The sequence below is a fragment of the Megalobrama amblycephala genome, linkage group LG7 (genome assembly GCF_018812025.1).
Source record: "Megalobrama amblycephala isolate DHTTF-2021 linkage group LG7, ASM1881202v1, whole genome shotgun sequence".
Classification (NCBI taxonomy): Eukaryota; Metazoa; Chordata; class Actinopteri; order Cypriniformes; family Xenocyprididae; genus Megalobrama; species Megalobrama amblycephala.
The window spans coordinates 19,746,386-19,772,248 of NC_063050.1; the positions used below are offsets into that span (position 1 = coordinate 19,746,386).

Below are 25,863 nucleotides of genomic sequence, written 5' to 3' on the forward strand. Positions count from 1 at the left end.
AAGCACACAGAGACTAATACGACATATTAAAGACCTATCTTGCATACTTGTATACTACTGTCCAAAATGTTTTTTTTTTTTTTTGAAACATTATTCATTTATGCAGCATGGATACATCAAACTGATCAAATGTGACAGTAATAACATCTATAATTTCACAAAAGATTTTAAACGAATGCTGTTCTTTGCTGCAAAATGCTGCAAAATGGTCATATCGATAATTTATAGGCCCTAAAAATGTGTATATTAAATATTGTAGAGTAGGCTAGTATGTTCATAAATAGGAATTATACATATTGTTCAACAGAATTTTACAAAGAATGTTTAGTTTAAGTTATGAGAGAATAAATGTTTTAAAAATTTGGCTAAATTGTTGTAATACATGTTGCCAAACAAGCATTCTTTTTTCAATGAATTTATACACCCAAAGGGGTGATGTATCCTGGGGATACAAACATTAAAATCAAAAATAAAAGTCATATTTAAAAAAATAAATAAATAAATAAATAAAACATGAAATTGTATTATTTGTGTCCTATAGAAGATGCAAAATCGTCATAAATAATTTTCTGATTTCTCTTAATGGTCTTGCCCTTTTTAGGGTAAAAAGAAAAAAAGAGAATAGTTATTTTAAATTGCAATAATATTTCACATATATTTCACTCTTTTTACTGTAAGTTTAATCAAATAAATGCATAAGATACATCTTTCAAAAAAAAAAAAAAACCTTTCAGACTCAACTTTTGAATGGCGAAGGTTATTTATCATGAAAAAAAAAAAAAAAATCTTAATAAAACAATCTTGAGTTATTTTCAGTTTACCCAGAAAACAACATGGCTCTACTACAGACAGCCAAAATGGCCGTCCAGTTGAATTTAGGTGGTACATTGCTACAGTGCAAATATAGTGGGTTTTGAATTGAGTTCATAGGAAAAAAAGTGAACATATGATTTGGTATGATCTGATACCTAAAAACAGCTTAGATTGTGAACCAGTCTGTTAAGCTTCATTTGATACAGACAGTGAAAGGAACCTTTTTAAACTGGCTGTCTGTCTGATGTTAATGGCATTTTGAAAGCCCATTTTATCATTTCCTGCATCTGAGCTCAAGATCCAAAGTGAGAAAAAAACACTTAAGACCATCAAACTGAACATTACAGTCCATGTCTACCCATCTCGTAATGGTGAAAGTAAAGTGGACAGCTACTCCTAGAACACTCTCTTTCAGTTGAACAGAACTTTTCATCTTATTTATTCCCTTTCTCAGTTCTATAACGTGTCTGATTAGTTGCTTTGGCGCCATTATAGACGACAAACAAACGAACCCAATTAAAAATCCCACATACAAAAGCAAGAAAGCATAAAAAGTTACCCTAGTCGTGCCGACAGCACCTCTCTCCATCTCTCCATTCATAACCTAATCAGAGATTCCAAGAGCATTTATGTAAACAAATGTTGCTCCCTCAAGAAGCTCTCCTTGAGCACCTGCTACATCTGAGCAATCACATTTGTTTCTAGTCTGAGCAATGAACAGCACGGATCACTTCATTACAGATAATAGAGGGCTCTCTGAATACTAGACACCATACACAAGGACAAAGAGAGGAAAATGACTGTGCTTCATGGTTCTAGACTGTAATGTAAGTACAGCTAAACATATAAATAATAGACTCTGCTTTTTATGTATTATTGAATTAAATGGAAGAAAGGTCACCGATGACGATCACATACGTTAGGAAAAGTGTCTCTCTCGCTCAGTTCACAGTACTATAAATATGTACTCCAGTCAAAATGACTAATTATCAGCCCAGACAGAATATGCAGACTTTTATATATTTTTCAGAGCTACTTTTGGGTAAAATCTGCAGAATTCCGTGGAATGGATTTTTTTTTTTTTTTTATATATATGGTAAAAGTAGAGAGTGCTTTACTGTCATTCAGAGCTGAAAGCATAATAAAATTAGTCCAAATATGTAATAATGGAAGAAGCAAGGCGCAGAGGATGTGTATAACTAATGGTGGACATTCTGATTATGTGGAAATCTGTGGAGCTTTCTGCAAAAGTCCTACAGGCACAGAATAAAAAAACAAAAAAAAAAGTTATTAATAAAATACTTTTATAGTGGGGAAAAAATGTATTAACTTAGAAAAATGCCAGATAAACTCTTCTAGGTAACTTGAGAATAACTCAAAGTTGATTTATCAAGATTGTTTTTTGCATTATGATTACAATAAATAAGTGAAATACACTTTGGGTTGATAAGAAGGGTTGGTTTAATGTCTGTGCAAGAAGTTTTTATTTGATCAAACATACAAAACAATAATATAGTGAAATATTATTATTATATGAGTGGGTCATTGAAAGGTTTTTATGGAGATATAATGAATTCATTATGGAGATATAATTAATTTTGAAGTTTTATTAAGTGTTAACAATGAGATTATGTGATTTTTATAATCAATTAACACTGCTTTTGTCATTTTTCTTACAAGATGGACAAAATTTGTCACTAAAAAAAAGTCATTTGTTTTAACCAAAATTTTGTTTTTACCGAATGACACTTTTGGTTACACCAAATGACGATAATTTTCAAACAATGCTAACAAGCTGATATCTAGCTAGCTCCAAAATGGTCCCTTTATATTGGTTACTCCAAATGACATCAATGAAAGTCATTTTTCCGGAAATTCTTTCTCATAACAAAGCAATGACTTCTACACATAATTTGAATACCATTTTGCACTATGTTGATATATGATATAAAATCATGCCAGAATAAAAAAAATATATGTATACATTTATAAATTTTACGATATTTTAATCACAAATGAAATGGATGTATTGGCCTTTGGACGGTTAAACCGAATGACGTTTTGACACTTCAAAATCTTTAAAATACCTTTATATGTAACAAAATATATTTAAAACCTTTTGGATTCAATAGAAGAGATCTAGTTGTACTACCTAACATACTTTGGATGTCATATCTTTGTTTTTTATTATTATTAAGGCCTTTGGACAAAAAAATAAAAAAATGACCCGTCACGTCATTGACCCAAGTATATATTATATATTACTATACAAGAGTGTAGCAAATACTGATTTGATGCTCAAGAAACAATTCTTATTATAATCAATGTTGAAAACAGTTGTGCTGACTAATTTGTGGAAACCACTATTTTTTCAGAATTCTTTCAATATATTCTTGATAAATGAAAGTATTCATTTCTTTAAAAAGAAAGAAATGAATCTAACATATCAACTAATGGTGTGATTCTAGGATGGGACAATCTGTTTGTCTGAACAATGACAGACGAGGCAGAAGGGGCACTAGCATTGTTCTATGACTAGTACCAAAGAGAGAATCTTTTTACCTGTAGCTGAAGCTCTTTCTCCACAACCTCCTGAGTCTTAGCTATCAGCCTCCGTTGCAGAGAATGAATCTTCTGAATCAATTCGAAGGTGCTTGGATCAGTTGACTAGACAGAAAGAGAGATTCTAAAAAACAAAATCGAACTGTTTTGGAAGACTTGATTGTTTATATGACAGTTTCGGCAACAAGCCAATGTAAGCTCATACCTCTAGTTTTCTCCAGCGGTGTACATTCAAGGGATTGTTGAGCTCATCTTCTAGAGCACGACATCTTGTCCTCTCTCTCTGCAGCTCCCTCTGCATATGTAACACTTCCTGTCTGCCATCAGAGCAAAAGCACACCAGTAAAGTAACTCTGGCTCTGGTTTTCAGACCATAATAAAGGCAACAATAACCTACTAATTTATAGTCAGTCATTTAAAGTCCCTTGCATTCTGGCAGGACTTTCCAGCACTTTGAAAATGAATTTGCACGACGGGATCTAAAAGCCTGCACTTCACTTATTTACTTATGCATCACAACAGGCACAAACAGGGAAATGCAAACAAGAGGGTGAATGGGAGTGAGTGGGAGAAACAAATCTCTTGGATCTCATATCGACAGGTTATGGCTCACAGCATAATCCTAGCTGACCTTTTCATCTCTGCACCAAGCTTGTTTGAAAAGACACTTGTCGACATTCATGCTTTTCAACAGACGTACATACAGGATACATTCTAGCATTCTGAGCTGCTTTATGGTTTGTTTATGTACACATTCACTCGCTGTTTGTTTGGTTAAAGCTGACATGAAATGGAAGTTGCAGTAGTCTTTTTTTCCCCTATAGTGGCATATATCCAAGTGAAACGGCTCTTCAAATAAGAAAAAAATGTAGTGTGGGACTTGATTTTGTCCATCGGGAATTGATTAGATTGTTGTCGTTTGCTATTTCTGTGATCTCATGTGAGTTACAGGTAAAAATTATCCATTTTGATCTTGAGGAGACTTTAATAGTTATAGGATACATCAATTTTGTTTTCAAAACTAGTTTTTTACATGTTTCCAAGAAAATCTGAGCAGTGTTTTCCCGTGCAAACTTCAAACATGTTGTGGAATGTAGCCAGTTGCTAAGATGTTTTGAGAGCTTGCTAAGTGGTTGCTTATAATAATCGTCTCAAGATATGGCTTGGATCCCTTCCTCAATACAAGGTGACTCTTTCATCTTTTTTTATCATCTGCCAGTAAACTATACATCTGATCATGAAGAAAAGTAATAACAAACTTCACCTTAGCTGGTGCTACTATTAAAGTGAGTGAAGTGAAGTATCATGTGGCCAAGTATGGTGTCCCATACTCGGTATCTGTGCTCTGAATTTAACCCATCCAAGTGCACACACAGTAGTGAACACACACCCGGAGCAGTATTCAGACATTTTTGCTGTGACACCCAGGGAGCAATTGGGGGTTCAGTGCCTTGCTCAAAGATACCTAAGTTGTGGGTAATGAGAGTGGAAGAGAGCGCTGTTCATTCACTCCCCCTACCTACATTTCCTGTCAGTACTGAGACTTGAACAAGCGAACTTTGGGTTGCTTATTGCATGAATTGCACAGGTGAATCTTGAATTTCACTAATTAAGGGGAATGTAAAGCATTAGATCAAACAATGATCAACCAGTTCTCAAAAATAGCGCATGTCATGAATGTCATGAATCTTCATTTATAGACAGAGCACAATACAGAGTTACAGTTTCTTATAATGGAAGGACAACAAGGAAACAATCAGGGTCAACAGCCGAGAAGAAGAGGAGGAGTAAGGATGTCTGGAAGAGTAGATAAGGCAAAGGACACAGCCACGTTTCTGATGAAACAAGGAGTGCTATTGTGAAACATGTTCTCAATCATGACCTTACAATGGCTGAGGTGGGTCAAAAGGTGCAGCTGAATGTGATATATAGAAAAAAAAGACAAGACTATATACACTGTATATATGTATACATGTAAATTCTACTGTATTTTTTTGATGGACCAACAGTAAAAGCATAACTGTGAATCCTGTCCAGTCTCTTGCAATCAATATCCTTTGTAATGTGTCAATTTGTACTGTTAAAATTGATAAACACATGATAATGCATGATTTGAGAAATGTACCAAAGTGAGTGAGAAAAACTGTAAGGCAAGTCCAGCCACAGCCAGTGTGTTCACTGGTTGCTACAGTGATTCTTCTCTGCAAATAAGCAACTTGAAAACTCCATCAGCAAACCTATTAGCACTAGTGGCTTGCCAGAGTCTGGGAAAACCAAATTACACTATTTCAGCCACAATAGAAAAGCCTCTTGAAATACATTGAAAATAAATAAATGACAAAATCATCTCTAAAGACACACATACACATACACACACACAAACATCTTCCTGGCAGAAAAAAAAAAAATGGCAGAAAGCTGAATGAAAGCGAGATAAAATAAGAAAGATTTGACCAAATGTAAGGTCATTCTATCTAATATTTTGTGATGTGTGTGTGTTCAAGTGCCTTCGTAATCTTTAAACAAAGTAACTTCCCCTCCCTTTTGCAGCGACATCTGATATCATCAGTGATATCTGGTGATGTGTTTACTGAGGGCGGGGCCACTTGTCAGTCACATGACATCACAGCAGTAGCAAACCAAAAACAAACAAACAATTCCCAATGGACAAAATCAAGTCCCACCCTACATTTTTTCTTGTTCGAGAAACAGTTTCAATCAGATATACGTCACAATTGGGTAGAAAACACTATTGCAACCTTCGTTTCGTGTCGAATTTAAAGGTGCTAAAGAGGTTCTTTTCGTCGACTGAGAAACCAAAGACTGTTACTGAGTTTCTGAAATGAGCGCATGCGTAAGAACAACCCCCCTCCTTCGAAGGAACGCCTCCCAAAACTCGTAAACACTTGTATTGGAACACGAGTGTTTACCACCGGCATTTGCTGTGTTGTGTTAGTGGATTCATTATGTCGGACTCACCGCAGGTAACTCATAATCTGCAGTTGTTACTCCTGTCTCCTGACAAAAACATTGCATGCGGCGCCTGTGGAGTATGGAAAGTTACTGGAGCGCGCAGCCGCGCTCGTCTCTCAAAAGGAACGTCACGGCAGTGATTGACAAGCCAGAGGCCCTACCTCGTGCACAGATGATGTATATTAATATTATTCCTTTCAGTGCACCTAATAAATAGTCTTTTATCAGTTAGTAAAGACAGTTTCAAGTAATATTGCAAAAATGTATAAAACAAAACATCCTCTTTAGCACCTTTAAACAAACACCATGTTCAAAAAAGCAACCACTAAATAAATAAAAAAAATACATATGCATACATTTTTTGATGCTATAGCAACTTTAAATAAGAATAAATTATATATATATATATATATATATATATATATATATATATATATATATATATCCAGAAATCACAAAAAAATCACCAAATCTGGCCCGCCAGCGATAATATATGGCCCGTGCCCGCAGCCAGATTATTTTGATAGCAACTGGTTCTGAAATAGATCTTCGTCTCGTGGTGCCGTCTATTATCACCGTGTCTACACCAAACACAATTTTTTTTTCTTTTTTATTTGCCTTGCCATCAGTTTTAATCAATGAAGACAGTCATTAAAGACTCAGGCCCTAAATATGAACAAGCTTTCTTCAAAAGCTTTCTTCAAAAGCTAAAAGATGTCTACACTGAACGTGACAAACCGACCGCTGCAAAGCACTTGGAATACGTCAGAAACAGAACGGGGAATCCGTTTACTATCGGGAATGTGTTGTGTCGCGTGACTCGCGTCGCATCCATTGTAGACAATATTACTGATTATAATGGGTTCTATTATCATTTGAGGCGTCGCATCGCACCGCTCGCGTCCGGTGTAGACACGGTGTTATATTTTTTGAAAACAGTGACAACTTTGTTTCACAAAACTAGGTAGGATGAACGCATAGTTGTCTTTCTATTCTTCTTTGTATGACCTATTTTCGCTATCAACTTTCCTCTTTAGACTCTTTGATAGCAGGCCCGGATTGGCTAATCGGGAGCACCGGGAGAATTCCCGGTGGGCCGGTCTGTTTATTTGGCTGCGAGGGCCGGTGTTGTCATGGCACTGGGTTGAAATATGGATGCTCTAGAAACTGTGGACGCGGCCAAATGTACTAAGCTGAGTAGCCTAACTTTTTCCTTAAAACCAGTCAGTGACGGATTTAGGCCTGGATGACATGGGCAACGGCAAACAAACAATCAAACAAACGAATGTGCGATCGGGTTTTTACCGCTCACTTGCACGTAACGTCAATGATATCGTGTCACTCGGTGGGTAAATTAACCTGGTCGGGAGGGACTCAGAGTGTGCGCCCGGAGAAGACAACTCACTCAAAAGTATACGAGAAGAAGGGATGAGGTGACGTCTGTAGGGGGAGTGGAACAAGTTCTAAATCAACGCTAAATAGAGTGCCTCAGGGATGACGCATTTTTGTAGGCAAAACCCGGAAGCGAGTTAGCATTTTAGGACTTCCGGTTCCAACGGCGTAAAGTCTATGGGTTTTTTGAATGGGTTTTTGCTAAATCGCCTGAAATAAGGTCTGTGGTTAACAAAGCCTCTAAATACTTTCACGTTTTGATCTATGACATAAAACACACCAGTTATAAACCACTTATGATTTTTTAAACTTTTACTTTGTCTTAAAATCGGCGGTTGCTAACAAATTGCTAAAAGGGACTACTTCCTTTGGCGGGGACTTTAGATGTCATCATTAAAAACGGGATATTTGGACAGCATTTCTCATGAAAAAGTGGATAAGTATTCATACACAGCGCATATCATAATCAGCGAGAATGTTTATAAATAAAGTTGTTTTCTAAATAAAGTTTGAGGAAGCTTGGTGGTGACGACATTGATCCGCGACCGTGGTGTGCTGTAGTCCGTTTATAGCCTACTGTTAGCCTTTTATATCTGACGACTTTATTTAGGCTTCAAAATGTATAAATGTTGTGTTAACTTGTAAAGATTATCTTGATAGACAAAACGTGTAAGTGTCATAACCCTTTGTTAAACACAGAGCTTATTTTCTGCGAATTTCCAAAAGTCTATGGGAAAAATGAATAGGCTTTCAGTCGAGGGAACCCATGCGCCGCTAACTTCCGGGTTGGCCTACAAAAACGCGTCATCCCTGGGGCATTTTTATGGTAAGGCAAAAGGTCTACGCCACCGGAGGCCGATTTAAGTAACGTAAATAAATAAAAAGGAAGAGGGGGAAACATGCAAAATATAAAGGCATGTATGCAGCTTACTCATATCGTAATAATAGTAGGCTATTAATAAAATATATCACATATGTTATGTTGCTTGCTATGCTATTACACATTGGCCAACAATATTAATTTTTCTGTCCAACTAGCTTACATAACCAGACAGTAAAATGTGATTTTGTAACACGTAACTTTTTTTTAAACAAACGTAATAGCCTACTTTAATATTTTACTGTAAAGTTGTGCAATTTTGTAGGATTTATGGTATTTTGTGTTATTTATTTGCCTCAATTTGTAATAATTTAAGTATATACATTTATATAAAATAGCTAAATTTTATGTTAAATCCACTTTAATAAAGATCTACATTTCTAAATTTCATTCACAGTGATAGACATGAAAAATGTGCCTGGGTTTAGTGGACGATTACTGCCATCTACTGGAAAGCAAACACTTAATTAAATTAAAATGAAAATAACATGAATTTTTAACTACAGCCACTAGATGGCTAGAGAATTAGTGAATGGTTAACATTTTAAAATCATTATTATAACTATAAAAATAACTCTATATCAAATTTTAGCATTTTTTTGTACTATCATTTGTACTATCATGGGTATTTGAAGATATTTTTGAAAAATACAATGAATTACAAGGCTGTAGAGAACCGTGCACTATTGCAGACTTATATACTGAGGTTTTAATTACATTATTTTAATATAGTCAGTCGTGAATTAAAGTGGGCTGAAAATGAGTCCCAATCCAGCCCTGTTTGATAGTGCCATTTTCTCTCACCAGTTAGCTTAAATGTTAACATCACTCTGCACACGACATAATAGCACCTCCAGCACGCAAACAATTTAAAATAAATGGAGTTTAGTATGTGAGGATGCCAAGGAATAATGTAAAAGTAGGTTACAATAAGTTTGGCCCCATTTTGTAACAAGCAAATTAAAATGATACACATTTATTATTCACAATATGGAAAGAGGAAATAAAACATATAACATATAGTTCATTAAGAGCATGACTCAAACATGCCATTAATGGGCTTATTCAAGTCCTCTTTTATTTTTATATTAAGTCCTCTTAGTTAGTTTTTATCCATTCCGCATCTCCCACATATGTGTGTTTTAGCAAGGCGGTCTGTGTTGCAAGTTGGTGAATGAAGATACTTGCCAGGTCACTACTCCACTTTATTAATTTATCCAGTGTAAAACCCCGAGACTGCCACACAAATGTGGCTTTTTGTTAATGACTGTCCTACTACAGGATTTAACACAGAGTAACAGCTCACTACCAGTTACAAAAGACACTGTAACAGTCTGTCACAGGCAATTGTAGTTGCATTTTTCATCAATTAATTTAAATTATCCTTTGACTATGTTCTGGCCCGCCATCTAGTGGCGAAAATATTTTTTGGCCCGATGCCAAACTTAATTACCGACCCCTGCTCTAAACAGTCTGATATAATACTTTAAACAGTAAGTCCTAGAACTTTTTTCTCTGGAGCAATGGAGAGAGATGGATGATGATATCGCACAGCTCATTTACCTGAGTGCAGTGCAGGTTGAGTTTATGAGGGTGTTAGTGATTAGCATCAGTAAGTCATTTCCTTTGGGGGGAAAAAATACGCTATTACCAAAATCTTCAGTGTAGTGTCATTTGTCTCGCAATGCAAGTAAATTGGAGATGTTTTTGCAAATGTTGTTGTGCTAAGAAGACAGTAAGATTGTTTCTAAATACATGGATTGATTTCTCAAAACCTACAAGGTCTTTTTTCGTCATTGACGATTCAGACAAAATCAATGTTGTTAGTGTTAGCAATGATTGAGCGAGAAAAACTGGCATTAGCAGTTTGCTTGCTTGTCATCTTTAATGTTTATAACTGTCTCAGTGACTCCATTAGGTTCCAAAACCAACTGAACTACCTACGGAGACAGTATTTTAAGGTGGCATCTATGCTCCTGACACAAAGCCCATTTTAGACGGTAAGAAACTATTTTGCAGTGCATGAGCAAACATGTTTAGTGAAAATATCAGTGTGAGATGACGGATGAGTCAGAAATGCTTATTATGTGTATAATTAAAAACTGTTTAGTGTAAATTATTTACTTAATATTTGTGGGCTATTTTTTTTAATACTTAACAACAATGTTAAATTCAATTACGAGTCGACTTGTCCACGTGGTGCGTGGATGTAGAGTGGAAGCTATTACATATCTTGTGTTCATATTTAGGGCCTGAGTCTTTAATGACTGTCTTCATTGATTAAAACTGATGGCAAGGCAAATAAACAAGACTTCAGGTGCTTTGATGTGAAGCGGAATCCTCTTGTACACCTCTTGCATCACTGTCAGACAACGATGTAGACAGACAAAACGCACACACTTTTCTGAAACAGTTTAATAAATAAGACGTTAATATCAAGTAACGTGCATTTTAAACACAATATTTCCAGTTTCATTGCTTGTTTTTGCTCCGCCAGTAAAAAAAGTTTCAAACAAATCCACAAAAGAACCGCTATGTGCCTTCAAGCAACACACATAGTTGGTAGTGTTTTGTTTATGAATGAATCAAGTTTTTGAATGAATCAGTTAAATGAATCAATGACTCACTCATAACAATTGTTTCATTCCTGAATAAATCATCTTTATTGAATGAATCGGTTGACAGAATAATTAAATTAAATAATAATAAAGTATAATTAAAATGCTGCATCCCAATTAGCCAACTTATACTACGCCCTAAAAGTACTCTTTTTGTGAAGAAAAAGTACATACTTTTGAGTGTGTAGCAAGAGAGTAGACAAGCTTTGGGACATACTATCACGTCATTAAATTGTATTTTTAATGAACGCTCTGTCGCATAGTTGCACGCAGCTGTCACCGGAAACTGGCCTGCCTGTCAATCATCTTGTCACAGTTAAAATCCTTCACATTTCATTTAATTTAATTTCCAACCATGCTGGAGAGAAAAGAATTGATCTGCCAGTCGTGAGTCTTTCATGCGGAGAACTCTCCTCATGTGTTTGCATAATAGTGCATTTAAAAGTTAATGGCATAACAGATCTTTATAAAAGTCCACATTGTTGTTGCAAATGAAATATAACACAGATAACATTAAATAAATATTTTTTATCAGGTTAAATATTGCTTATTATTCACTCAAACCCCTTTATCTAAACCTCTACCACCATGTTTGTATTTTTTAACACTTTTTGCTCGTGTTTGTAGTTCTGAACCGAATCCTCCTTCAAAGCGCAATGTGTTGTGGGCAATATTAGAAATTATAGTGTGCACGGATCCGCACTTTGAAAATTTGCAAGAAATAGTAGACCATCTGGGGACTTTTGGCATACTCTTATGCTTTGGGACACACTTATTGTAATCTCACATACTATTTAGGATGGATGGTAGGGCTGGGACGATACATCAATTCTCGATCTATACAATGAATCTGGATCAATCCTGATGTTTTCTCTCTTGAAACGATTCTGAGCTTAGTTTTAACAGCAGATGGTGCTCTAGGCTATACCATACACTCTCAAACGCTCAAGAAGAAGACTGCTGGACAGCGCTTGTGCATTCGGCTGAGTCATGTAAGTGGTTAAATATACTTGCACCTCGGCTCAGAATGCTTTTATGATGCGAGATTTGTAATTCGCTTCAACCTTTTCGAACTTTATGAATGATTATTTTAGGTTTAAGTGGTGTGTGTAAAGGAACCGCAAGCAGGCAGTGTACGAGTTTTTCTAAAGCACGTATAGTAGTGCCATCTGCTGTTGAAAAACTAAACTTAGAATTGGTTTGAGACAGAATCGCGATACATCGGAAAATATCAGAATCACTCCAGATTCTTCGTATCGTGAATCGAGATTGAGAATCGAATATTGTGCCAGCCCTAATGGATAGTATGCACATTGGGACACAGGGAGTGATTCATTTAATTAGCATATTTTAATGAATCATTTGAATAAATGATTTAGTGATTCATCCATTAAAGACAGTCGTATGTCACCACCCACTGGCGTACTGATGTATTGCTGAGAAAGGGTCACTGGAAATTCCCACTCATGCACAGATGGACCATTCTAACATTTATGTGTTATTTAGACCAACTGAATCAAGAAAACTGCTTTTAATGAGGCTTATTCTGTATGTCCTTCAAATCAGAAATCTTGTATTGGAATGCAAATTGTAAACCACGATTGCCGGCACTACTTCCAAATATTTATCAGGTGAGCAGGAGTATTCTTTCAGGGATAACTGATCACTCTGCTCAAGACAGGTCTAATCCGACCCTGAAACACTGAGACTTTCTTCATGTTGCACTTTGATTACTCTAGTGCTTGATGTAAGTTTCTAGCTGGGAAATCCAGCATTTCTGTAAGCCAGCACCTTTTCTTGGAGCTTTAATAAAATACTTTTAGTGGCACTCAGTTTGATCTGTTCTTAACAAAAGCTTCTTAGCATTGGGTGCATACAAATACATGGCTGTTTTTGTACACTCAAAGGATATACTACATATAAAAAAGAGAATAACATAAAATGTGACACAGTAATTACTGGCATCAGTGCTCATATTAATCTTAGTCAATGGTCATTTTACTGCACCTTACAAAGAACAATAGAGCCCTGAAAGGATTTCCTGTCCAGATTGGGGAAATAAAAGCAGTCTTTCCATTTGCTTGCCTTTTGCTGGCTTTGGCCTTAATTTATGCATTTTAATTGTGTTTTTGGCAAAGCTTTTGTTTTTCTGTTCTCACCATTCTCTCTTCTCAATTGTATTTTGCATAAATACATCACTGTCCACTAAAAGAAAGCAAGCCATCCATCTTTCGCCGTCAACAAATTAATTCTGCTGTGACAAATAAATAACTGATTCAGAATAGAAAAAAGGGAACCGACATGCTTTTTTTTTTTTTTCAATATGGTTATCTTAGTGTTTTAGTTTGTATTCCTTTCTAGGCATCTTTGCTGTTGTTTCGACTGAGATCTGCATGAAGATATGGAAGGCAGGAAAAGGAGTGGGTTGGGGTATATAGATTGATTTATTCAGGAAGGCAGGGTTGATATCAGGGACTTAAACTTTAATCAACACGCTTATAGAGTTCAGGACTCTCGCCCACACACACATTTCCCTGTGTTGCAGAACGAGTTCTTTCCAGTGGCACCACACAGAAAAATGGTATAAAAAACAAAGGCAATTATGTCAAGCCCTGGCCTTGTTACTGTGTACAGGACAAATTGTCATCAGCACCATTAACATCAGCATCCTCCCACTAACTCACCAGTTGCAAACATTAAAGCGTACTTTGTACACCCAGGTCGCACATGCACACTGAATTTGTTTTGCACTAATCAGGTGTTAGTTATTGGGCTTAAAGGTGCCCTAGAACTTTTTTTTTAAAGATGTAATATAAGTCTAAGGTGTCCCCGAATGTGTCTGTGAAGTTTCAGCTCAAAATATATAGATTTTTTTTTAATTCATTTTTTTAACTGCCTATTTTGGGGCATAATTAGAAATGAGCCGATTCAGGGTGTGTGGCCCTTTAAATCTCGTGCTCCACGCCCCAAGAGCTCGCGCTTGCCTTAAACAGCATAAACAAAGTTCGCGCAGCTAATATAACCCTCAAAATGGATCTTTACAAAGTGTTCGTCATGCAACATGTCTAATCGCGTAAGTACAGTGTTTATTTTGATGTTTACATTTGATTCTGAATGAGTTTGTGGCTGTGCTCCGTGGCTAAAGCTAACATTACACACTGTTGGAGAGATTTATAGAGAATGAAGTTGTGTTTATGCATTATACAGACTGCAAGTGTTTAATAATGAAAATAGCAACGACTCTTGTCTCCGTGAATACAGTAAGAAACGATGGTAACTTTAACAACATTTAACAGTACATTAGCAACATGCTAACGAAACATTTAGAAAGACAATTTACAAATATCACTAAAAATTGTCTGTGTTATGTTGAGATTCGCCTGTTCGTCTGAGGTCTTTTAAACAAATGAGATTTATATAAGAAGGAGGAAACAATGGTGTTTGAGACTCACTGTATGTAATTTCCATGTACTGAACTCTTGTTATTTAACTATGCCGAGGTAAATTCAATTTTTGAATCTAGGGCACCTTTAACAATCACCTTCCATAGGCCGCAGTGCTTCTGTAAACCATCCTAAAGCTGACACAAGTGATTCTTTTAAACAACAAACATAAAATGTCTCTATCACCTGACAGATATCACTGAAAGTGTCTTGAGATATCCCACCTGTCTCTGTGACAGCCCTGGGCTCTATAAGCAGCCAAAAACAGATTTTGAACACAGCCTACATGTGTAAGAATAAAAAAATGTGGAGGCGGCTTTCTGCCAACTTCAACCAATTTTGTGAGCTTGGGCCAGTACTACCCGTTTAAAAGATCAGTTCACTTTAAAATGAAAATTACCTCAATCTTTACTCACCCTCTAGTCATCCTTGGTGTATATAACTTTCTTCTTTCTGATGAACACAATAGGAGTTACATTAATAAATATCCTGATGCATCCAAGCTTTATAATGGCAGTGAACAGGAAACGACGAGTATGAAGCTCAAGAAAGTACTCCACATGGCTCTGGTGGCCTTCTGAAGCGAAGCGATGCGTTTGTGTAAGAAAAATATCCATATTTAACAAGTTTTACAGTAAAATATCTAGCTTCTGCTCGACTGCCTTCCATATTCAACGTAGGAAGAAAGCGTAACTGACGTCACGTAAGCGTTTTGAACTGCGAGAGGCGATACACTTTCTTCCTAAGTTGAATACGGTTCAGTGTTAAAAATGACTTGAGTGTAGATGCTAAGTGAACCAGTATTAAAATCATTTTCTTTTTCTGGAATACTTGATTTTGATAGGGCAAATGCCAACTTTTTGAGAAAGTAATTCTGCAACAACTTGGATAATCTGCAGTCAGCTGGTCATTACCAGATATTCTGGATGATGCAAGACCCCTCTGCTTCAGTGTTTATTTAGCAATAATGACTGGCTGACTGCATATTATGCCTTGCTTAGACCATTTTTTTTTTTAGCTAAAAGCAAGATGGCATTTTTTCTCTCCCTCATTTGAATCAGAGTTTTACCAGCTTTCACCAACCATGTGTAAAGACTGCATGCATAAAGACCCTCTTATCTACAGGATTGAATCTTTGGTTTGATCGAGCAAAGCAGCCTATTATGCCATGTTACAAGTAAGGCTCAAGGTAGCTCAGCTAGCAGTTAGCCAATGCTTAAGGAACGTTTATTTAATGCTCATGAAAAATTCATGTTGATCGGAATGGAAGCGGATTACTGGTAATTCGTCTGTTAGGATGCCACTCAGCAGCTGAAAAATTAAACTTTTGTAGTTTTTGACACTGTAATCACAGTAGAAGCACATTTTGCCCGAGTCAGGTACCAAAATTTGCTAATAAATAAATATTATATTATATTATTTATGGTATTTTTTTAGCACTATGCCATGCAACCCTAGTATGCAATGTAGAGTAAAAGTACTTTATAATATAACAGAGTATGATCTAACATACTTCATCACTGTTCACATTTGCCATGTTGCCACGAAATGTTCTCCTTTTTTAATTCGTAGAAAATGACACATTTCAATGATATACTGGTTGCTGAACTAGAAATGTTCACGGTTAAAAGAGGAAATAAGTAATAAAGGTAGAAAGGATGGAGGACAAGTGCTACTGGGCACCGGTGTGAGACAGATATGGAGGAAGAGAGAAAGAAAGAGAGCAGTTACAGAAATGTGCCTACAGCAGTACACATATAAAACAATGAGCTGTGATAGAGTCCAAGGCCTCTGTCCGGAAAATGTGCACCAGTGAGCTAAAATGTCAAAGGTAAGGTCTATCTGTAAGGTCCCCACCCCACCCACCATCTCTCTCGTTCTGTTTTTCTTTGTATTCCTGTCCATTTTTCAGAAAAGCAATTATATAATGTTCCTCTAATGCAATAAAAAATGGGGGAATGGAGGGGAGGGGGGGGGGGGTTGAGAGCAGTAGAACATGTACTAATGCTCGTGTAAGAGCTGTTTTAATTGACGTGAAGTGCACGTAAGGGTAACCATGTGATTCAGGCAGAGTTAGCCAAACATAATTTATTTTGGAGTATGGGCTCTTTGAAATCATTTGAAATGGAAAGACCTCCTCATTACAGAAGACAAACACCCAACGCAACAATTTGCTTCAAAGCTGGATCAAAGAAAAAACTCATACACACATAAACACCATCAATGGTCCGTGCTCTGTATTGTTCATTCCACTCTGTGATTTTAATCTTCTAATGAATATTCCAGGCAAAACTCAACAGAATTTAGTTCATTATGGCATAAATTATCATGGTCTCATTTACTGAAAAATTGGAAGGTAAAAATTAGTACCATACAGTTCATGTAAGAACACAAGAACTGTCTGGGAAGCTACTTTGAAACTGTTTACAATTTACTCAAAGTAGTTCTACTGCAGTCAATCTGCCCATTCAAAAAAGTAAATATTTACACCACAAAGTAGTCAACAACATTTGGACTTTTCACACTGTGCTTAACCCTGGGTTATCGTTGTTCTAAACACCGCTTTTAACCCCGGGTAAAGGAGAGTTTCACACTTGTAATTTAGAAGCGGGGTTAGCGCTGCTTTTTACCCGGGGTTATAAAACTGCTCCGGTTTTGCGGTGTTAACTTGTACAGTGTGAAACAACGCAGTGTTAGAATGTTACATATTTGCCTGCTTTAGACAGTCACAGAAACACTGCGCATTAAATATAAACAGTAAATTCAGCATTTGAGAGGAAAAATGTTAAATGCTGACAGAAAACGTGACAATTTGAGTGAAGAAGAGACAGTTTCATTCTTACCTTTTTAGTCTGAAATGTCCATTTAGTATAAACTCAATAGTACAGTCGGTAATATGAAGATGCGCAGTGTTAGAGCTATGTAAACAGGTTTCATCCAATCAATGACATTGACACCGCAAATATGCAAATAAGAACGTTAACCCAGGATTGTACGATGTGAAACGTCAGTTTATGAATACCCAGGATTAACTGTTAACCCCGGGTAAATTAAGAGCAGTGTGAAACATGAAGCAAAATAACCCAGGATTTTTTTTTTTTTTTAAAGTACCCCTCAGAACAACATGTGAGAAGTGAGAGTACCCTACAGATTAAAATATAGAAGTACCGGTCCACTTCGAGCACTGATGACACATGATGACCTGGTGGGGAAAAGTCTGAGCATGTATCTATGTTTGATTTAAAATTGCATACATTATCATTATGTACATGAGCCTTGATTGCAATCTCTTTTGAGAAGCTCATTTGACTGTCATTATTAAGAAAATGGTTGCATTTACATTCCAATCATTCTCTCTCTCTCTCTCTCTCTCTCTATTGAGTGGATGTTAAGACGAATAAGTTTCCTTGGCACATCTGAGCTCAGTTCTTATGGACCAGAGGAATTTTCGCCCATCTTTTATACAGCTTTGTGGTTCTGTATAGCACAGTTTAATTGCTAAGTTGCACAGAGGCAGGGAATTATTTGTGACAGAATCACAAGCTTGCTGATAAGAGTTCAGGGGCCCATGACTTGACAAACTAACACAGCGGCATCAAGTCAAAATTGTCACCCTGGCACCTTCCGCTTCAGTTGGTGACAACAGCGGTACAGCAACTCTCCTTAGGTCACTCTACAGGAATAGATGAACTCCCATATGAACTCTGTTTAATCTTTTTAGAGTGTCATTAATGCAGACTATTCTGAAATATTACATTAACCTCTTACTATAAGATTCCTGAATATCTCTCTATGAAGTGGGATCGATTCCTTTGACACTACAAAGTAAACTCAGAAGTACACTATTGTATCATTAATAAGTGGTTTTTGTTCCATTATCCTGAGAAGCATATATTTTGTAAGCTAACTGCTTGCAAATAGATCTAGCACTTTTATTTCTTCTTTTTTTACTGTTTTTTTAGATATATATAAAATAAATACAGCCTTGTTGAGCATAATCAACTTCTTTCAGAAAATTAAAAAAAAAAAAAAAAAAATCGTAAGCAATCCTGAGCAATTTTTGGATTTTTGTATTGTAGCACTTCTCATATTACTGGAAGAAACTCGGATGTTGTCGCATTCTTCATTTGTAAGTCGCCTTGGATGAAAGCATCTGCTAAATGTATAAATGTAAACATAGAAGGATGTCAGTTCCTCGTGAGACTTTCCTTTCATAGACTTGTCCCAAAAACCCTAAAGCCTAAAGGAAATATTTCTTCACACCAGGCACCGATATGCTACAGTCAGCATCTTTGAGGGAACTACATTGCACTGATGACAGCAATAATGACTAAAATTTGCCACCTGTTTACCAGGGAGGCTTGTATATCTGCAGAGTTCTTGGCATCCAAGCTCGGCATCAAGTCAACCCATCTGGCACAGTGGCTGCCGACTAGTCTCTCTGAAACCTTACCACCAGCTTATTGATTCTCACATATGTTTCAGAATATAGGAATGACACGTCTATGTTTTCCGTTAAGAGTTAAAGGTGCTACAGGGCATGGCTGGTTTGGAGAGAGATGTGACTGCTCACTTTTTAGCAGATAGATGCATTTAACATTTATAGTCTTCTTGAAGGTGGAAAAAAAGCTCTTTAAAATGAGACTGCCAATCCAGCTGCAGCCGACTAGCAAGAAAATCATGGTTCATGGATGGGCTGATAAAAAAGAACTAGCCCTTCCTTTATCTCAGAGAAACACACAGTAGTTTTGTTCTTGAATGAATCCCCACTTTGAACTATTCAGTTGAGTAAATGATTTGTGTGAATCATTTAAAATCACTCATTAAGACAGTCATTTGTTTCATTCAATAGGCTTCTTCGAGGTGCATCGGTAAAGTACAGCGAGAGCAACCGGAGAGCACATGACTCCTTTATCTTCTGAATCGCTCGTGCAGTACTTTGCCGTCATACGCCAATCGGTATGCGCAGCGCTGATGCATCTCAAACAAGTCTATTGATGAATTAGAGCTGTGAACGAATTGTTTGAGTGAATGATTCAATGACTCACTCATAAAGACAATTCACCCTTTATTGACAGGAAACATGACCAATCATATCTCTGAATCCGCAATTTTGTCCGACAAACAAACCAGACAGGAGAGTTAGTAGATTAACATTGGTGGATTGAACTTGGTGTATACTGATGTCTTTCTGTGGTTGAAACAACATAACTTCTGATGTACATTCAAGTTTATGTCGTTCTAAGAAACACTAAGAAGAGATGATTGGTTTATGTGTCGCCTGAACTGAGGCGCTACAGCGATCTGTCATGACACATTAAAGAGGCACAAAACAGTATATATTGTTTGAATTTCCTTAAAGAATGACAAAATTTGAAAGCTAAGACTTTGTTTAATACCAAATGTAACCTCCTCTGTCTTGTCTGTCAGTGAGTTGTCAGTGTCCTCTTTGCTCCGTGATGTATTTTTCACCACGTGAGAACATGAAGTGTGGCGTGAGAGCGCCATGGCTTGTCGGACATAGCAAAAGTAACTAAGGGGGGCGGGTCTTTGTGAAGGGTCAGTTGATTTGTCCATGCTTGTCGCATTTGAAAGAAGAAGAAGAAGATGGAGAAAGTATCTTTCAGTGACTCTCTTATTCTCTGAAGAAAACATTTGGTTAAATTGATTGGAAATGCAAATGGAACCAATGGAAATTTCTGTACAAAATTCAGGCTCACTGAATATTTAGCAACTTTGCAATGGCCTGAGAGATAGAAGAGGAACCGTAAGTGAAGTCATCACCAGCCCTCACGTTGGTGAGTAAAACCCATCTATTATAGATCTGACTTTAGATGCGAGACCTGCCAGTGCTTCCCACAGTGAGCTGTTGCTGCCACCTTTTCACTCAGCCAAGATTTCTATTAAAAGTGATGTTTACCGCATGTCTTTTGTGACAAAAAAGTGACTGATATTGAGTGGTGAATTGTGGCTTTTGAAAATATCAATAAACTGCTCACGGGAACAATACTGACAAGAGAATTATCTGACAAGCCCCCAATTAGTTTCATCTCTCTGTGCCGTATGTACCTTTGATTGAGGCATAATCATTATGTCATTATACCTCTAAAGAGTGCATGAGTATTGCAGAAAAGCAATCAAACACATGTGTCTGTGATGTTTTAGAGTGTTAGATGTAAAAATGATTAACTATAGCTTTTGAACGCAGTACATTTGTGCCATCAAAGTATGACCGTGAATCATAAAGTTCAAAAGTGCATCAAGTGTTTCACTTATTCAATATTCTGCCAGCTTACTTGCCATACTGCAGTCTACATGAACCGTTAACAGCTTTCACACAAACCAAGTGAATCGATCTCTGACATCAAACATGCTTTAGTGTGAAATCGCCCTAAGCCAAGTCTTAGTGTGCCAGTGCAACGTGAAACAGAAACATATGTCATACGTCCATATGTGGACAGATACATTGAAAAGAAATTACAAACTACACCATCTTGTGTTACCTGAGGTCTTCCACATTTGAGACGGTCTTGTTGAGGACGGTCTTTTCTCGTTTTTGCTTCTTGATCTCTAGCTTCAGGAGTCTGATATCCTCCACTCTTTCGTTGTAATGAAGATCGCCCTTGTTCATGATGGACTGTTGAATTTTGATCTTTTCGTATAGTAGTTTCAGCGCATCGTTTCTCTTCACCAACTGCGTCCCCAGGAGGTCACGCTCGCTTATCACCTTGATAACGAAGACATAAACACATGTACAATGAATAAACAAATGGAGATAAATGGCAACATACAAAAAAATTAGTAGTAGTCAATACCTAAACCAGTAATACTTCAATATCTTGTCAGTTAATTCATATATTGATTAAATATAAAAACTGGTATTATTTTAGTATCAACTTGGTACCAAAGTTCTGGAACTTTTTGACACCTATACACTCTTAAAAATAAAGTTTCCAAAAGGGGGTTTTCGCGGTGATGTTATAGAAAGAAACTGTCAGTGATCAGTTCTTAAAAGAACCACTTTTTTCTTAGTGTAAAGAACATTTTAATAACATTTGTTCACTATAAAGTCATACTGTAAAGTTGACTATAAAGAACCTTTGTGCAAAGAAAAGACGCGTCGGCGTGCCCGCCATCTTGGAGCGGTCAACGTGTCGTCACTCAGGCTGCATTCACACGGGGCGCCGGCGTTAACGCTTCTCGTTTACTTTGAATGGGTGACGTCATGCGTTGCCGAACTGAATTGTGGGTTCCGTCGCGTCGCTTCACTCGCGTTGCAAGCGGCAGAAGTTGAAGATTTCTCAACTTTTCAAGCGCCAACGCAGGCGTCATCCAATTAGATCGCCCTATGCAAATACCCTAGAGCAGTCGCAGCCAACTGCGTTCGTGCAACACCGGAAAGTAATGTGATTGGCTGTAATCACTATAACGGTCGCGTCAGCACAAGCTTCAGACACGCCCTCCGTCAAGCGTTGACGCTGACGCCCCGTGTGAATGCAGCGTCACAGTAACGCTGCATTCACACGGGGCGCCGGCGTTAACGCTTCTCATTTACTTTGAATGGGTGACGTCATGCGTTGCCGAACTGAATTGTGGGTTCCGTCGCGTCGCTTCACTCGCGTTGCAAGCGGCAGAAGTTGAAGATTTCTCAACTTTTCAAGCGCCATCGCAGGCGTCATCCAATCAGATCGCCCTATGCAAATACACTAGAGCAGTTGCTAGCCAATTGCATTTGTGCAACACCGGAAAGTAATGTGATTGGCTGTTATCACTATAACGGTCGCGTCAACACAAGCTTCAGACACGCCCTACGTCAAGCGTTGACACTGACGCCCCGTGTGAATGCAGCGTAAGAATCATTGAGCAGCTTCTGGTTGTGGAACCGGTGAGATTTATATTCCCGAAGAAATGGTATAACCATTCGCAGTTGATAATGTGTTGGTTTGAGGTTTTATATGTATTAACTAGGGCTGTCAAAATAACGCGTTAATTTCGATTAATTAATCTGAGAAAAAATAACGCGTTAAAAAAAATAACGCAGATTAATCCATTCCGTATTGACCTTTAAACCTGGAGCCGTTCTAGCCACCATTCGAATGTTCACACCAGACGCGACTTGCGCGAATAAAACGCGCTATTCACGCGTAGTTGGACGCTTGGACATTTGACAAACGCTCAATTCGCGCCGCAGGATGTCTATTCGCGTCTTTGCATTGACTTAACATGTAAATCAGTTAGCAATCACAATTACCTTGGTGTTACGGCACACATCATCAAATCTTCTTCCTGAAGCACTTTTGAATTTATTTCCTTAGCATATTAGGTCATATTGTTGATTGTTATGGCCATTATTTGAACAGTGAAAATAATAATAAAAGTGTTTTTGAACTTTAATGTCACTAATGCTGATTATTCATTGATTCATTTGAATTGAAATATTTAACACTTTCACAGCAAAAATTATGTATGCGATTAATTTAGATTAATTAATCACAGAGTATGTAATTAATTAGATTAAAATTTTTAATCGATTGACAGCCCTAGTATTAACTCAATATTACGTTTTTAAACTATGATAACCTTTAAATGTAGTGCTAGCTAATTCCTTCGTCTTGTTGTATTGTGTTAGTTTAGCAAAATCATCTGAGCAGTTTATTGATATTTTCAAAATCCACAATTCACCAATAGCAGTCACATTTTTGTCACAAAAGACATGTGATAAACATCACTTTTAATGGAGTTCTTGGCTGAGTCTATTGCAGATATAGATAATCATACATGCATCTAACTATGGTTGCAGACGCTCAGTCAATTTGCTTTGACGGCTTTGACCGTTCCAAAATGGTGGATGGCTTACATATCATGGCCCAAAGAAACAGCTGCTAATGAGGCATCTATATGCAGTATATATATGGATAAAGGTTCTTCAAAGAACCATAGAGTGTACAATCATCTGTGAGAAAACTATCATAAGTACTTTCACCTCTGACTGAGGTAAGATGATATATTATAGAAATAAAGGCAGGCCAGTGTTTATGTGCTCTCTGCAAAGATTTGATGATTCAGCAGTGCTGGTCTTTTCAGGATAATAGCCAAAAATTTCATGCAACATAACAAATGTGTTGAACGTTTGGGAAAATGTCTTATAAAGAAGTTTTAGAGTCTTTTACTTGTAGGTGTTTGTTTCTTCGGTGGTTTTAATAAAAAGTCAGGGGAGAAAATGTATGGAAGGCCATGTGCAATAAATAAATATAACATTCCCTCATCTAAATAAATTATGTGTTACTGTACACACCATATATACTGAAAGGATATTATTAAAATGGCATATTTACTTTCTTTCTGAACTTTCACCAAACTACACTGTATGGATACAATTCTGCATGCTAAATGCAGAACAGCTATATGTGTATTGAATGATGTACAGAATTCAATTTGGTTTAGAGAGATCAGGGATGTTCAGACAACGAAGCTTTATGAATATGAGTGTGAACCAGAGGAATGTGAAAACTGGTGTCAGCAGAGGCAATTTGGACAGATTGCCCTTTGAATTAGCTAACCTTTACCAAAGAACCAATGTCAGCAATGTACAGCAGCAGATATTAACATTACATTCACTTTATGATCTTTATAGTGGCATAATTGACTTACTGTACCAAAGAAGGAATACTGTAAAAAAGATGATGTTACGGATTGTGTTAACATGTATTTATAAACACATTTTTTTTTAAACTAATATTCAAGCAATGGGATAATTCACTAATTGCCTAAAGTAATCCAAGGGCAAACTTTGAAAAAAAAAATCTTCTGACTTTGATACATAAATATAAGGTATTAATATTTTAAAACATCATTCTGCTTCACTGCTTTAAAAATAAAATAAAAGATTGTACTGAAATAGTTTTTTTTTTTTTTTAAAGGAATTTCAGCTATTCAATTAAGCTTTTTTATGGCTTTTTTATGGCTTAGACAATTTAAACTTTAAGCCCCTAAAGAATATAAGAATGAATTTTTAAACAGTGAAAATACGTTCATCAAAAGATGCATAAGAGCATCACATGCTATTTGAATTTTTTGTCTGGTCAGCTGGTTAATCAGGATCGACTGCTGACTTACTAAGATCAGAGGCTCTAAATGTTTCAAAACGCCAAGACCAATTTAGGCTTTCCCAGTGAGTCAATTTCCTCTTGCTATTTTAAAGAGAGGTTGACCCTGGTCCCGCTGGACTTTCTTAGAAGTGAGACTCCAGATCTTATGACTTTTGAGTGAATCTAGATTACTGTCTCTTTCATCCTTAGCGTAAACATTCTAGTGAAGAAGGAACACAAGGACACGCAGACACAAGGAAACCTTCCACCTGTCTGTACCTGATCGAGCTCTCTTTTCTGCCGGATCCTCTCAGCATCAGTCTCTGCTATGATCTTCAGCAGCTTGCATTCCTCTGCCTCCTGTTTCTCAATGAACTGTTTTGTCTCTTGAGCCTGTTGCCTCATCTTCTGTAGCTCAACCTGTAGAAAGGTGATCGGTGCAAAAGAGAACAGAATAAAAGTTAAAAACAAAACTGGGGAATTATCTTTCTATTAACAAGTGTTCAAATTTATACACTTTTTTAAAAGTTTATCATGCAATAATCACAAATTTTAGCCCATTTAACTTTATTTCAACAACTACTTAAAAATTCATTTTAGCCAAAAATTCATTTAACAAAAACATTTTGGTTGACTACAATGTGCAAAGTGACAAAATGTGTGCCATTTTGTCTTTTTTTTTATTTTTTATTAAAATCGGTTAATTATAATTATGCATGTATTTTCGCCTCATATTGATTATTGTTGACAAAGTCAAAAAATCATTTGGGAATTAAAATTTTTATTAACTATAAGTAGTCTCAGCCTGGACCATTGGCTGAATGTCACAAAATTGGAAACAGTTTTTGAATTCTACAGGATTTCCGGGAGACGTGTGTGTCGCATTAACCCCCTCATGGAAGAAGAAAGCCATCATGTTTACAACTGTGATGATTAGCGCTTATCAGGATCAACTAAATGCTGGATTTTCAAAAGTATGTGAAGTATGTGTAGTTCACAACATAGTCATAGACAAAACAAACTGTGATTGGTTGCTTTACATGTCAGTCAAGTGGCCTCTAGGTGGTCCTTAGCCAATGGAAACTAACACTTTA

The 25,863-nt window shown here is 36.8% G+C and overlaps 1 protein-coding gene across 1 annotated transcript in view; it reads right to left on the minus strand.

Annotated features, from left to right (window-relative positions):
• The window catches only part of cfap58 (cilia and flagella associated protein 58), a 149,408-nt gene that overhangs the window by 45,254 nt on the left and 78,291 nt on the right, over positions 1-25,863 (minus strand). The window contains exons 12-15 of the mRNA XM_048196357.1: positions 25,049-25,189; positions 21,185-21,408; positions 3,581-3,692; positions 3,376-3,480 (exon numbers count right to left, since the gene is read on the minus strand). Of these exons, the coding sequence (XP_048052314.1) occupies positions 3,376-3,480; positions 3,581-3,692; positions 21,185-21,408; positions 25,049-25,189 (582 nt within the window). The remainder of the gene's footprint in view (positions 1-3,375; positions 3,481-3,580; positions 3,693-21,184; positions 21,409-25,048; positions 25,190-25,863) is intronic.